The sequence below is a fragment of the Nothoprocta perdicaria genome, unplaced genomic scaffold (assembly GCF_003342845.1).
Source record: "Nothoprocta perdicaria isolate Ctin4 unplaced genomic scaffold, notPer1 scaffold_118, whole genome shotgun sequence".
NCBI classification, from domain to species: Eukaryota; Metazoa; Chordata; class Aves; order Tinamiformes; family Tinamidae; genus Nothoprocta; species Nothoprocta perdicaria.
In genome coordinates this window covers 1,948,449-1,962,832 of record NW_020454294.1, presented here as the reverse complement: position 1 = coordinate 1,962,832, position 14,384 = coordinate 1,948,449, and the positions used below count along the sequence as shown (strand labels likewise).

The 14,384-nt window shown below is 39.5% G+C and overlaps 1 protein-coding gene across 1 annotated transcript in view; it reads left to right on the top strand.

Moving 5' to 3' along the window:
* The window catches only part of KCNH5 (potassium voltage-gated channel subfamily H member 5), a 136,835-nt gene that overhangs the window by 32,974 nt on the left and 89,477 nt on the right, over positions 1-14,384 (top strand). Inside the window, 1 exon segment of the mRNA XM_026053747.1 lies at positions 3,001-3,393. Within this exon segment, the coding sequence (XP_025909532.1) occupies positions 3,001-3,393 (393 nt within the window).

Sequence of the window (14,384 nt, the reverse complement as noted above, 5' to 3'; positions counted from 1 at the left end):
GTAGGARATACTGTGCTTAAAATYAGATCAGAATTGAAACCTTCAGATTTTAGGAGTTGGTAGTATGATTTCTTTCATGAATTATCACATATTAGTGCAGCAGTAGTTTRGATGACTCTTGAGTTACTCTCAACTTACTGCTTTTCTGACTCATGACATTACAGTGTTCTATAAATCCAGTTATATCCCCTTAATAGTTTAATCTAGAGAAGGGAAGACTGGGGAAGTTATGGTAACAACATGCAAATATGTCCAAGGCAATGCAAAGAAGGTGGAAATAAAATGTTCAMCATTTCCACTCAAGCAAGATTGAAGTCATGGACTTAAGTCACATCAAGAAGACATAGGTTAGGCATTGGGAAAACCTCTGATCGGGGAGCAGGTGACATCCTGGGATGGATTGCTTGAGGAGYGTGGGGTCTCCTCCCTTGCAAGTTGTTACGAGCTGCTTACACAAAGCATCATCAGGAATACAGGCATGGATGCTGCTCATGAGCAAAGGTCCATCATTGCCTGCCTGGCCCGTTCTCCATGTCTCTGTGTCTGAGGAGGAACATCATCCTGACTTCTTATCAGTGGCAGAGCATCCTGCCCACTGTTATCAACCTTAAATGTTATCTGCCATCTTTGTGAGTTCTATACATGGATAATCCAGAGGGTCTATAATGAATATGGATGACTAATAAGATATTGTGTATTCTTTAGTGGCTTGAAATKAAAAATTTATGCGCTATGAAAGAAATAATCATTATAGTTCAGTGGTCTCCACAGCCACTTGCCACCCACAYACCATGTCAAACTCCGCAGGATATGTTAAGAATAATAATTATGCCTTTGCAGTATCATGGGAGCCCCTAAGCACTCCACCAGCAGAGGTACAGGGAGCTATCAAGCATTTTTTACAGTGCATTCTGCACTAGCCCAAAGAAATTTACTGCATTAACAAGAGTAAGGCTACTTCCAGCTCCTGCCCAGCTAAGGGAAAGGAAGAGATCTGAAGAAGGCCAAGGAAGGGAGTACCCACCTTGATTTATTAGAGAGTAAAGTGCAGAGCTACMTTGTCCATGGATGATTCCACAGAAGGGAGGTAACCTGAGATGGGCACCAGATAAGTCATAAACACCAGGCAAAAATTTTGTGTTTGSTACTGGGAACAATTTTGGCATCGAAACAAGTTTCATGGATTTGAATGGACACTGTTGTAAAAAAGTGCTTATGCTGGGCATTGCTTTTACTCGATGGAGGACCCTTGGGGCTGCATGATGGTTCTGAGTGCTGCAGTGGAAAACTGTTTGTGAGGCTTATCTTGATTAGATGGGGAAGAACTCCAGGTGGTTTCTACCTTTAAAGGTCTTTCGTGGACCTTGGTAGGAGATTGGTATCTTTGGGGATCTCTGGCTCGATTTGTATTGCTGTTGGGTGAGAACTCAAGGTGTGGTTTGGCAGTAAACCTGAAGCTGATCAAACTCAAAGCTGCTGTTAAAGAGGGTCTAATGGATGTTTCTGCTGTCCTCTCTCACTGCTTTTCCCATATCCTGAATTTAGTGATTTTCAGGTCACAGGATGAGTTTGTTCAACTCAGCTGATTCTGTGGAAAATAAATAGCTAACTGATGCAATGATGGGTTAGTTTTCCATCAACATGTCATGTCATGTTGATGTTTCCATCAACATGTTTCCATCAACATGTCATTGCTAACTCTGACCTGAAGGAATGTGGAAGCAGGTTGGCACAATCTGATTTACAAGCCTTTAGGTTACAGCCAGACATTGGGCCAGATAAGACATAGCAGAAAACCACATTTTCCGCAGCGTGGAGTAAAAGATGTACTGTCTGATCTCAGTAGTGCTTTTKTACTTTAAAAATAAGAATTGAGAGAATTAATGGAGAATTTATATTGTGATATTTCAGTTCATGTTGATCTGTTCACTTGGACCCATTTACTCCTTTTCATCAAGCAAATATTGTGCGTTTGATCATTTTTACCCCTATGGGATTGCTGTTTGCAGTCTTAACTGTCCCTGCAAATGTGGTTCATCAGCTGCAGTATGAGGCAGCAKCACTGTAATGAATTTCAGAGTTTCTAGAAATACTTACTTTATCCCATATACACTCCAGATCCAAAAATCTAATATGTGCTTTTATTTCCAAAACACATACGAATCAGTTGTCAGCTGAATATATTACACACCATACTGTGTTCCTTTGTGGTTTTATTTCTTGCACTGGACTGAGATAAGAAGTAATTAGATTAGCTAAGAAGAATGTCTTCAGTGAATTTGGCTTGGTTTCTTTACAGTCTTTCCATTTCCAGATTTTTACAAAAGTCTTCATGCAGGAGATTATAGGAATATGCACCTTAAAAAGAAAGTAATTACAAGAAATAAAAAGCAACTCACTGGTCATATTAAGCTTGTAAGAGCAACAAATTTTTGAAGAAAATTAGAAGGAAGCATAATATTGTTGAGGGTTAGAGCAGAAGTTCTTCATGCAATACTTCAAAGATAACTTCTTGGGTTACCTTTGACAGGGTATTGCTCTGGCTAAGCAGCAGTGTTAAAACTGAGGCYGGGCATGAAGGATTCATTTTGTAACACCTACCAGTATGAATGCAGGCTCATGTTTGTAACTGCATGGGCCTGGCACAGCAGTACCCACAGCCTCTTGCTTGTAGGGCACTGCGCTTTGAGACTCTTGGTCCTTGTTATTGGCATGGTCTTCCTTCAGTCCACCTGCAAAAGACCTCCACTTATGTAAGCTACCCTTATGTGTTATGCTGGTCCCATTCTTTGGGTGGAGGCAACTAGCACTCATTCTTATCTTTGCAGCGATGAGCTCACAAGATCAATAAGTAAAATAATTCAAAAACTGCCAGTTGACTTGGAATGTCAGTCTATAATGGATGCAATCCTTTGTACTGTTTCCCGCAGAAATCCATTAGATGCCTAATTAGGATGTTTTAATAAAAAAGAGCAAAATCTCTTCTTCTTTCTTTTACAGGTTCTCCAACTGGGATCTGATATTCTTCCTCAGTACAAGCAAGAAGCTCCAAAGACTCCACCACATATTATACTACATTATTGTGCTTTTAAGACCACTTGGGACTGGGTTATCCTAATTCTAACCTTCTACACAGCGATTATGGTCCCATATAATGTCTCCTTTAAGACGAAACAGAACAACATTGCCTGGCTTGTGCTGGACAGCGTTGTGGATGTTATTTTTCTGGTTGACATTGTTTTGAACTTTCATACGACCTTTGTTGGCCCTGGTGGAGAGGTCATATCTGACCCTAAGCTTATACGGATGAACTACCTGAAAACGTGGTTTGTGATTGACCTTCTGTCCTGTTTACCTTATGACATTATCAATGCCTTTGAGAATGTGGATGAGGTAAGTGCTTGTGGGTACATCTGAAATGTAATTGTCTTAATCTGAGTTAATTTAGGGTTGTGCTCCTTGCGCAGCGATGACAGGGAACTGAAGCCCTGCGTGAGCAGGCCATGATGACCTTRAGGTGATGGGCTGTGTCCTGGTGCTTTCCTGTATCCAATCAGGTGATTTAAGTGTGTAGAGGGATGAGATGCACAGATGTGGACAGTGATCAGGCCTAATTTTTAGGATCACTTTGCTGGCGATGCAAAAGAACCTGGGCACTTGCAAGAGCTGAACAAGGGATGTCTTCCCTCCTCGGTCTCCCTTTGCAGCTGAAAGCCCTACATCTACATCTTGAACCACGTTGTAATCTCGTTGTACATCTTGAACCACGAGAACTGTTTTTCTCATGATGAGTTCTCACCCAACATCTGATTGGGACGGAAACTTGTCTCCATTTTTTTTACAAACCATGTTTGAATTATTGCTGGAATTTTAGGAAATGCTTGAGAAGAAGAGAGGTACAAATCTTAAAGGGATACTGAATTAAAGCCTTTTAACTGCTAAACATATTAATGTTTAAGAAATCAAGCTTGCAGCCTAAGATAATGGGGAAAACAAGCAATAACTATGACAAATAATGCATGCATATGGCAGTGTAGACAAAATTCATTATTAAAATGCAACTATAATGGCATTAGAACTCATTTTAATTTTCCTCCAGAGCCTTTTATCTTTAGGGCCTTAAACAGATGAAAAAGTCTGTTCATTTTTTAACTTTTTAACAGTTGTCTCTTTGCACATTGTGGGTTTTCCTTTTTCTTTTTTCTTTTTTTTTTTTTATTCTTAAAAGACGTTCTGCAGTTACACATCTTCACTTTACAAAATCTATATGCTTGATTTTTATTTCAAATATGCTACATGTTTTGTAGAGCTCTTTTTAGATGCAATCCCTGTCTCTGTGCTGAGTATCRTCTTTTGACATTGTTCCATTTTATTTATAGCAAATATGACAGAAGTGATAATATTTGCAGCTTAAATTTGGGATCATATGAGGGCTGCCTGTCTGGAATCAGGTTGCACAGTCAGATTGTGGAGGGAGGTGATATTATCAAGGTTGTAAATATAATATGGCTTTTTAAGATACTGCTTTTGGAGTAAGAGGAACTTGATCTTTATAGAAATGCACTATTATCTTCAGCCTTTCATATTTTAGTATGTAAACCCAAATATTTCCATATCCAAGCAGTACAGATTTAAACAAAGAGTTTAAACTCTTTTTATAACATATATGTAGGAACAAACACTGCACTTTTTATCACAGTAAAATAAAGATCTTTGGAATAGTGCAGTGCAATGGAAGCATGCATAAAGTGACAAACTTGAACCAAAATGTAGTAATGATAAAAAAGTATTATGATCCACAGTGTTACGACTGACCTTCGAACAAATGAAATATCAGCTCCTTTGTAATAAGAGAACCAACAGTAGCACTTTTCTCTCATAAAATTATGTGTAAAGGCCCTGGAACATGTAGCTGCTTAAAACCCTTGATTTCAAAGCCCCTTTCACTCCAGCTTTCCCTAATATCTGAAAAGAACTAAGTGTTTTCGCAAACAGGTATCTAAACAGTTGGACTTTCCTTCTTAAATCTATATTTTTCCCTTTCTCTGTCTTCTAGGGAAGTGTTTTCTGGTGATATGTCTTCAGTTATGGCATTTAAGTCTTTGAAGCTGCTCTGTGTGTTTTAGGTGGTTTTAGTTATTAATGTTCTTAGTTTTCCTTTGAAGCTTAACATTTTTGAACTGATGCTTCTTTTATGGGATGTAACTTTTTGGCCTGCTAGCAGCAGTTCGCTCAAACACTATTTAGAGCATAAGTAAACTGATAAGCTTAATTTGGAAGATCTTTGGGAGTATTCTGATGATTTTGAAGGACAATATTTCTCATTAGAAAGCGTTTTCACCTTAAAGCAAGGAGGAGAGAGAGGATTATTTCTAGCTTTTCGTTTTTGGCTATTTTTAGCTGCTCTTCTTGGCCATGGGGGTTGGGTAAGAGCATATATCTTTAGCATTAAAGTTGATGTTTGTGGTATTTCAGGAGAAAGTACTAGAAAATACAAGGTTAATGATAAAGTTCTCAGAGGGCAAGTCCAGAGCCTTTTGAGTTCCTGGTGTGGTGGTAAAGCCTGGACCCAGGGGCTTTTCCGTCGTGGGCAGCATTAGGCCAAGGCTGGAGCTCTGTGAAATTTCTACCTGCAGCAAAGCTCACTGTGACTCAAAGTTATTTTATTGTTGAGTAGAGGTTGAATCCTCGGAAGGATGATATAGTGGAAAGTTCTAGGACACTAAAGTTCAGAATAGGGCGTTTAGTGTGATTTGATGTCGAATTAGAGGTGCAGATATATGTGTGTGGAGGTACAGAGCCAGGCAGCTGCAATCTGCTCAGGGGGATTTGTGTGATATGACAAGGACGGACCAGATAAGATAATGAGAGTGAGTTGCATTGTGCAGAGGAGAGTGATGTAGATGGATGTGATGGATGAGGAATTAAGTGGCTAAGTGGTATTGAGAGGGCAGGAAAACAAAGCAGAATAGGTTTTAGAAAAATGAGCTAAGCAAGAGCAAAGCATGATATTTAGCGGGATATAGACAATGTTAAAGAAAATTGGTTGGGAAGGTGCAGGCCCAGAAGTCAGAACAATGTGTGATGCTGTTTTCTAATTGGGAAACATTATGTGCGCCAAAATTCGTGCTGCCTAAACGAAAGCTGGGCAGCAAATTCTTCAAATATAGGAGTGTAAGAATGGAAACTGTAAAACACACTAAGGAACCAAGTAATTTTCCTGGTATTGAACCAGAATGGAGAAATATGTGCTCAGAATCCCTAAATCCCGGCTGTAGTTTTTTGTTAAAATAAACAGCTAAGCTTGCCTAAAGCTTCAGATTTAGTCCAATTTTTTTTTTTTTTTCTTTTCACTTCCTCTAAACATAGAGACTAATGTGAGGATGGCTTCTGGACTGAAATATTTTCATTACATAAAGTTCCTTTCTGCAAAAATTAATTTTCATGAACGACTGGCTGGAAGCAAAAGCAGACAAATTTAAATGAGCTAGAACTCCAAAATTCTCTGTCCTTTGTTTAATAATTTAAGACTACATGACCCAATGGCCTTTGAAATTTAGTGATCCCTGCAGGACATATTAAGGCATAGAATCCTCCTAACTGTAATCTACTTTTAATTACTATTATCGATCTATTTCARTGATGGTGGAAACTTCTTTGCTTCACTGTTATTAGCTAAAATAACAAGGTCTGTAAACTGAAAGTGAATAAAAGCTGATACAACTCATTCAGCAATGATCACATCCGCAATACCTTAYTACAAATATTACCCTTTCCAAAGCTACCTAAAGAAGGGTTTATGGAACCTGGTCTTGGGATGTAAGGAAGGTGACGATAAATGGGCTCAAGAAGGTAGCTTTGGATCTAAAACTGAGTSTATTGCAGGCTGCCTTTTTCTTTAATCCAGGTGGCACATATGGAGAAAATAATTCCYAGACCTGAACCCCTCCTGCAGCCAAGTGTTGAGCTGCAATAGCATCACTGAGACTGAGACCTGGCTTCTCCCCTTTGTCATGTAGTCAGGAGGCAATTAAATCTGAAAAATACTGTCCTGCTGTAGTGTGCAGCAGGGCATGCAACATAATAAGCACAATGGCTTGCCTAGGTTGTCCAAATATAAATTTAGCCTCTTTAAGCATGAGGTATATAGATGATTCACCCACTTCACCCCTGTCACGTATGTCCCTGCAGTTATGGTGCAGGATTGAAGCACGTGTTTTTATTTAGTTTTTTTTATTAGTTTTTTATTTAAGCTCAGATTTTATGCAAGTTTTCTCACTACTCMGTTGCAAGGTAAATCCAGCTTTTAAACTTGCAGAGGGATCACAGTGCTGGAATATTTCCATGAGTTCCTCCCTGCAGACATGTAAATGTCTGCTTCATTTGAGGGGCAGCTTGTGCTGTGGCTGGATGTGGAAGTGCCTGGACCTCAGTAAGTGCCTGGGATGGTGGAAAGCTAAACAAGATGGTTCTGTGTTAGATGCAGCCTGTGAGGCTGAGGTTGGACCACTCTGATTCTGCTTACGGAATACCAAGCTTAAATTATATGTCTCAGTGGTCTTCTCCGTGCCTTTTTTTAATGTGTGGTATACATTAGCAGGAAGCAGATGTTGAGTACAAGCTGGTTAAATGAAATCTGTAAACAGAGATACATTAAGAAGAGTCTAATTGGGGCAAATCCTGTGTCGGATACTTTCTGGGGAAGCTTCGAGTCTTGCGTGACTCTCTTTCTTTGCAGAGGAAGGCTCACAAAGGGGACAAGATGAATAAAGTAATCCAGTCAGATACTGCTAAAATAACACTGATAGGAGTAGCACAAATCCACGTTATTTCGGTTTCTCTGCACAAGCATGAGTGTCTGGAAAAGAATCTTGTGGGATTAGGGAAAGGCGATTGCTCAGCAAAAGATGGAGCCCAGATGCAGCCTTGGAGAAACCAGCTGAATGGCTAATGTCAGCAGTTGAATATATAACTGTTTTCCTACAGAGATAATGGTAACTGGCACGAGTTTTTACTTAATTAAATGCCACAGACCAGCCCGGTCTTGCACACATTCCTGGGCATCACGGTGGTATCAGGCTCCAGAAATACCTCCAGAAATGTTGCTGCTCAGGTGACTTTCTCTAGACACTTCCTGTCTTTTCCTTCCTATAATTCATGGTTTCTCTGTCGTTTAACTATTAGCTAAGTTCCCGTCTTCCTCAGAAGCTGTCCTAAACCATTTCCATGCTTTCCTGTCCCTCCTCTGTCAACTTCCATCCACCTCCTCTATCATGAGCAATAAATTTGGAGGTGCTTTGGGGGACTGCATGAGAACGCACTTGCTCACGCCTTGCAATAAGGACTCAATTTTCTGTTCACTACTGTCATTGTGAGTCTCTTGCTGTCCGGAGCGCAGGACCAAGCATTAAATAGACTCTGCTTGTATYTGAACCCAGGATCTAGATAACTTGTTCAGGAATAATGCCCCTTACTCCCATGTGGACTTTAATAATTAAATCCAACCTTAAACTTAGTTCTTAAAGTAGTAATAAATGGTTGTTTTTCTTTTTATTGTTCCAATGTTTTCACTTGGACTTATGCAACATTATTATATTAATTGATTACCTTTTTCTTAAGAAACAAGAAAGAAAGAAAAAAAAAGCCTGTAAAGGCCTGAAATATGTTAGAAGATTTATTTTAACATTAGCTCCAGTAAAGAAGCATTAAGGAGCTAACGAGGGATTTTAGAGCTAAGCTCTATTTAAGTAGCTCAGCGCGAAAATTTCTTCTGGGAATGATTTGCTGGTAAAATTTCAAACAGCCAATATGTCACGCTGCAATACTGCTCTTGCACTACGCAGGCGTCTTCCTCCTGGAGCGCTGCCTGCAGGTTTACTGGTTTGGGYTGGCAAGAGCTCACCCTTGCAGTCGTTTCCACAATCTACAGGCACTTTATCTTCTTTATCTGTTGTGCATCGCCCTGCAAGGGCTGCTCAGTGGAAATTGCACAAGATTTCCCAAGAACGATGCCTTTTTCACTGTTTTCATCCCAAATGCTGAGCTATGTGCTTTGCTTGCAGAACCAACTAAGTGATTAGCTTGGGTGATTTTTTTTTTTTTTTTTTAAATTTATGATTACTTCTAGTAAGAGAAAAAGTAATCACCCATCTGGTGAAACAGAGGCAGGCAGTATAGCATCCTTTTCTAGCTGACAAACAGAAGCAGACGCATTTAGAGAGCAACTCCTCATATTTAAATACAKGTCTCAGATAGGTCTGAGAGCCACGTCATGCTAAAATGCCTGTTTCTCACCATTGACTCTGCTGACAGCCTGGGGTGACTTGTTCAGATGAGACTCCTACCTGGTCTAATTATACTGRGTGGAGGTACAGCTTGTTAAACTTTTACAAGGATTAAAAAAAAAAAAAAAGGAAGAAAACAGAAGAAAAAGGAGAAAGAGGAGCAAAATTCACAGGGATCTTTTGCGTCACTAAGTCTTGGCTTTGGCAGGCAGGTTCATCACATCACACTTCCCATGGACTGGTCAAAAGCTGCCTTAACCTGTGGTGTCTGAAAATCTTAATTTCTGTTCCCTTGTACCTCCACTAATTTTCTTGTTAGTTTAAATATTCCTTTTTTCCTTTTTTTTTTTCTTTCTTTCCTCATGTTGATCTCTGTGCTGTGCTCAGAAGGCCACATCCCTTCCTTTCCGTAGTCCAAGCAGGCTGCGAGTGTGTCTAGAAACTTCTCTTATAAAAAGACTTCTGTCCTGGCATTTCCAGCAGCTTTATTCTGTGCCAGAGTTAGACTGGCATATATCTCTTCGAAGCAGAAAATCTCATCCTACTGTTATTAATGGCATTTAATCTCYAGTTTGAGAGAATAAATGAGAAAGTTGAAGTCTTGCATGGTGACTCAGTGCTCCATGATATCCATCTCTGTAAGGCTGGGATGCTGCCCAGATCTTGGCTGTACATTTTCAAGGATGAGTTAAATTTCTCCTCCTATGAGCTTTGTRAGTGATAGCCCTCATCTTCTTCGTATTCAGTGGGAGGAGAGCAAGACCTCTCCAGGAAGGAGGTGATTCATCCCATTCTCAGATGTCCAGGGTGGACTGGATGAATCACTCCTTTGACATGTCAATCTCTCTTCACTTGCTGCGAAGGAAGCTGGACAATTAATGTAGGCTAGATGGCCGGCTGTGAGGTGGCCGGCTTATGGGAGATGACTCCCACCCTGGGAGCATGGCTGGAATTCAGCATGGGGTGGCTGTGGCTTGTACAGATGTGCCTGAGTTCTTCTCAGAACATGCCGAACCCTTCTGCTTGTGCGTGGAGATGAAGAGCTCAGCCTGGCTGCAGGCTCCTCTGAGAGTTTGATCAGACTTTGATGGCCAATTTTGTTGAACATTGGCCGCTGTCATTGCATCTTGCAGCTCTAAGCTTATTAGCTTAGCTGGAGGTGATGTGTGTCCATGATGGTCACATCTTGGATTGCAGGCAGTGAGAATGTACCCCAAAGTATTCCATAGAAAGGGTCTCAGCTCTGATTCCTGGCTACATCATAAATTCTTCAAAATCATCATAAACTGCTCATCATGATATAAAAAAGTAGCAAAAAGCTTCTTTCTTTCTTTCTTTCCTTTTATTCCTCTTGTCTTTTCTGAGACAGTGCTTTCTGTTAAATGATGCAGTACCAATCCTAATATTCAGAGGTGGAAGAATTTCAGTTTTAGAACACATTTAATTTGCATTTTTTTGTTATTGTTGCTGTGATACATATGCCTGCAGCTAATAACAGAAAAAAAAAAAAAAAAAAAAAAAAAAAAAAAAAAGGTAATAGCAGAAAAAAAAAAAAAAAAAAAAAGAAAAAATACGGAGTGAAATCTAGTTGAAAAAATGCCTAGAGTTAAGAACGCATCGTTCTCTAATAGAAAAAAAATGCAATAATTTACCACTTCAGTGTATTGGGATTTAATTTTGAAGTTTGAGCAGAATAGCAGTATATTTAGCTGGTAGAAACTTACAGCTATCACTGTTTTTATTTTACTTTTTAAAATGTTTATGTAATAGTTTCCTACTTCAGGAAAGACTTATTAGGTTAGCAAGTAACCAGCTCATTAAATTTCATGTCTTTTCCAAATATGCAGCTCTGCGACTCTGTGAATTGCTGTTTTTAGTATAGATGTGACACCGTTCTTCTCTTTCATGGGTTAGGAGGACATCTGTGGCACTAGCTCATGATTTCTTACGCTTCTTAACTTGCACTTTCCCTTGGTGGCAGTAATCCCTTTGTCCTTGTGCGTGTCTGGCTCTTGACCCCTCTATAACATGAGTTTGACAGCCTCATCTTTGCTATTGCCTCTCTTGTCATGGGGTTCATTAAGATCCAGGAGAACTTAGCACTCATTTTCTTGCAGAAATCTGTTCCCACTTTTTATACCACAAATATAGGAAACTTCTTGCCCAGCCTTTGGGTTGGAACGGTTTGGCCAGAAGCAGGCACATAGCTTGAGGATCTCTMTCATCCTGAAAGACTGAAATCTCACAGTGTGGTGTCAGAACTGAAATAGGAARATTCAGGTAATTTTAATAATAGGAAGTGGTCCTCTTGGTAATTCAAGCTGAGTACAGCCATAGCCTGTGCCCTCACTCTTTCAAACTGCATTTGCTTTCCAAGGATATAGAGAAGTGAGAAARGAGACTTTGCAAGACACTTAAGGCAATAAACTTGGGCTTTTTTTAGTTATGAATAGCTAAGTTTATTCTGACCTTGAACATCCTTTCCACAAATAGAGCCTTCTGGATAAGTTGTCTGCTTCTTTTATGGTTTCTTCAGCTGACTCCTGAATAGAAGTGCTGGTATGAACAGGGCCGGGTCCAATCAGAGCTACTGTTTTTGTCCTCTCCTGGGCTAATGGCCTTTGAAATCACTGGGAAAGTCGCCGCTGATTTCAGTGATCTGTGACTCACGCTGTGAACTTCTAAGCTGGAGCTACATGTCAGATAGTAATGTCATCCAAAGCTGATCTGGGATTTAAAGTTACATATATGACACGCAAAACACAATTTTGGAGTAAATGGTTTTTCATTTAGAAATTTCTGCAGCTCGCATGCCTGAAGATGAGCAAGACGTGAATGAAAGCCCTCATCTGATTAATGCATGGCCCAATACACTGGCCAAAATCTGTTCATTTCCCAAGGGGCAGATCTGAATGGTTCATAACGTAATCAGATGTTCTCACTCAGAGAACACACCGAGCCGCAGATACTGCAAATAACTGACTAAATGTGCTGATAGAGAGACAAATGACCCTTGCAGAAGGCTGGATCTTCAGCATCAAAAAGCATATATTGGCTAAACGATGCTAGCACCAAACTGGATTACATGCTTCATTCCAGRTTTCTAATCACCGTGGTGTTCCTTGAGTGCCGAGGTTACTTCAATTAGAGCAGATATTCACCACTTAGGAGCAGGGCTTCCAAAATGTATCTTTCAGTAAGTATCTGTAAGTCATCCTTATAGGAGATGAATGTATTTAAAAGGAAAATGAAATTAAAGGCAGACAGTAATCAGTTGAATTAAAAATACTGAAATTCTTAAAAGAGTCTAAACGGAGTTCAAGGCAGCTGATCTTTAGAATGAATTTGGTCAAAGAGGTTACTGATGAATCTTGGGCAGAGCTCTGTGTTTTAACAGTTTGACCATTATCACCAGGAGATATTTATAATTACAAAGATACCAGCTTGACCCAGTCCAGCTCTTAAACACCTACCTTCAGTAGGAAGCATCACTTTCATTTAGTATGTGCTTAATTGCTTTTCCCTAGATAGTGTTTTGTGGAAGAGATATAAAGCTTCCAATGTCTTTTTTTCCTCCAAAATTGTAAATAAAATATAATGCTTAGTAAATATATCTCTGATGATTTGGTTTTAAAGCAGTGGATCTGACTGAACCGCCTKTAAGACCTACAGGATGTTTAAGTAAGTGTCACTGAAGTAGTTTTTGGGAAGAATCTTTCAGTGTCAGCTAAAGTGAAACATTTCCCTTTGTTTTATGCACTTATATATATATGTATGTATATAAATGTATGTAAACTGTAAACTCTTTGGATCAGGGATTGATTATGAGCTCATGTTTATTCGCTGGGAAGCACTGTGGGAGCCTGGCTGGGGGACACATGCAGACTGCTGGGTGTGAAAAGGGGACGCTGCAGTTTACATTCCAAATCTCTAGCTCCTTCCCAGCCTTGATGTTGGGAACAAGCAGTGTCTCTGCAGGTAAACAGAAATAATACATATCTCATTGCCAAAAGCAGTAGGATCCAATTCTTCAAAAAACTACCCTGCCCTTTCTCCTCTTGATTTTGCAAGTAAGATGTTATAAACTTTCCAAGCTGGGCATTTCATTTGTAAATTACTCTTTTTCACAGAAATGTAGGTATAATGCAGATTAATTTAATGAAACACACTACAAAAAAACTCTTTAGTTTTCCTTTTTTATGCGTGTTGCTGTGTGCTGTCTGACGATGAGATCGCTGTCCGATAGCCCCAGCCCAGTGTCCAGCAAACACAGTAAAAACCAACTTGTTTTTTGGGGAAGTTGCCCATGTGCAGGGGCTCAGCAGCTGTTTATCGCAGAGCAAATGGGCCAGCAGCTGTTTTGCTGGAAAGGCAAACGCTAAACTAGAGCTGTGTGTCCTGCAAATGCAAAATACAGAAATCAAAATGGGAAAATTCCACTTGCCTCCTTGGTGTTAGTCATCAAGAGAGCCGGAATGCAAATATAGAACTTCAATTTATGAAGGATTTGGGGATCTGAGACAAATTCCAACAGGATTTGGAAAGCATACAAGAACTTTGTCAAAAAGATTACATTGAGAAATATCAGGTGCATGTTACCCTTCAAACATTACTTGTGAAAAGAAGCAGAGGTGCAAAAGAGATTAGTGKTTTTTTTTCTTGTACGGAAAACTCCAGAAACTCCAATCTTTTACTGTTTGATAATATAATTAGCCAGTGTTTTGACTAGACTGATTCGATAATGATGCATAGAAAAGGGCAATTTAATCTTGGCACAGCAACTAGGAATGTTTGCCTCATTGCTTTCTATGTCTTAATTTCTACTTTAAATTAAATGTCTTCAGCTCCTGAATGTTTTATATTAGAAACCTTCCTTTGCGACGCTTCTATTTAGAGTCACTAATTAATTTAATGTACAAGTTAGGTATATCATGGGACTGCGATAGATCAGGAATGTATTTTTCTTCTTTCTGCATCCATAAGCTCTATTAAAATCCCCTGAATATCATTTGTGTGTTGAGGGGGTCATACACATTTCCTATTCCCTCTCAGTTGTTTGCATTAACTTTTTGGTGTTCCCTGTGCTTTTATTCCCTAAAT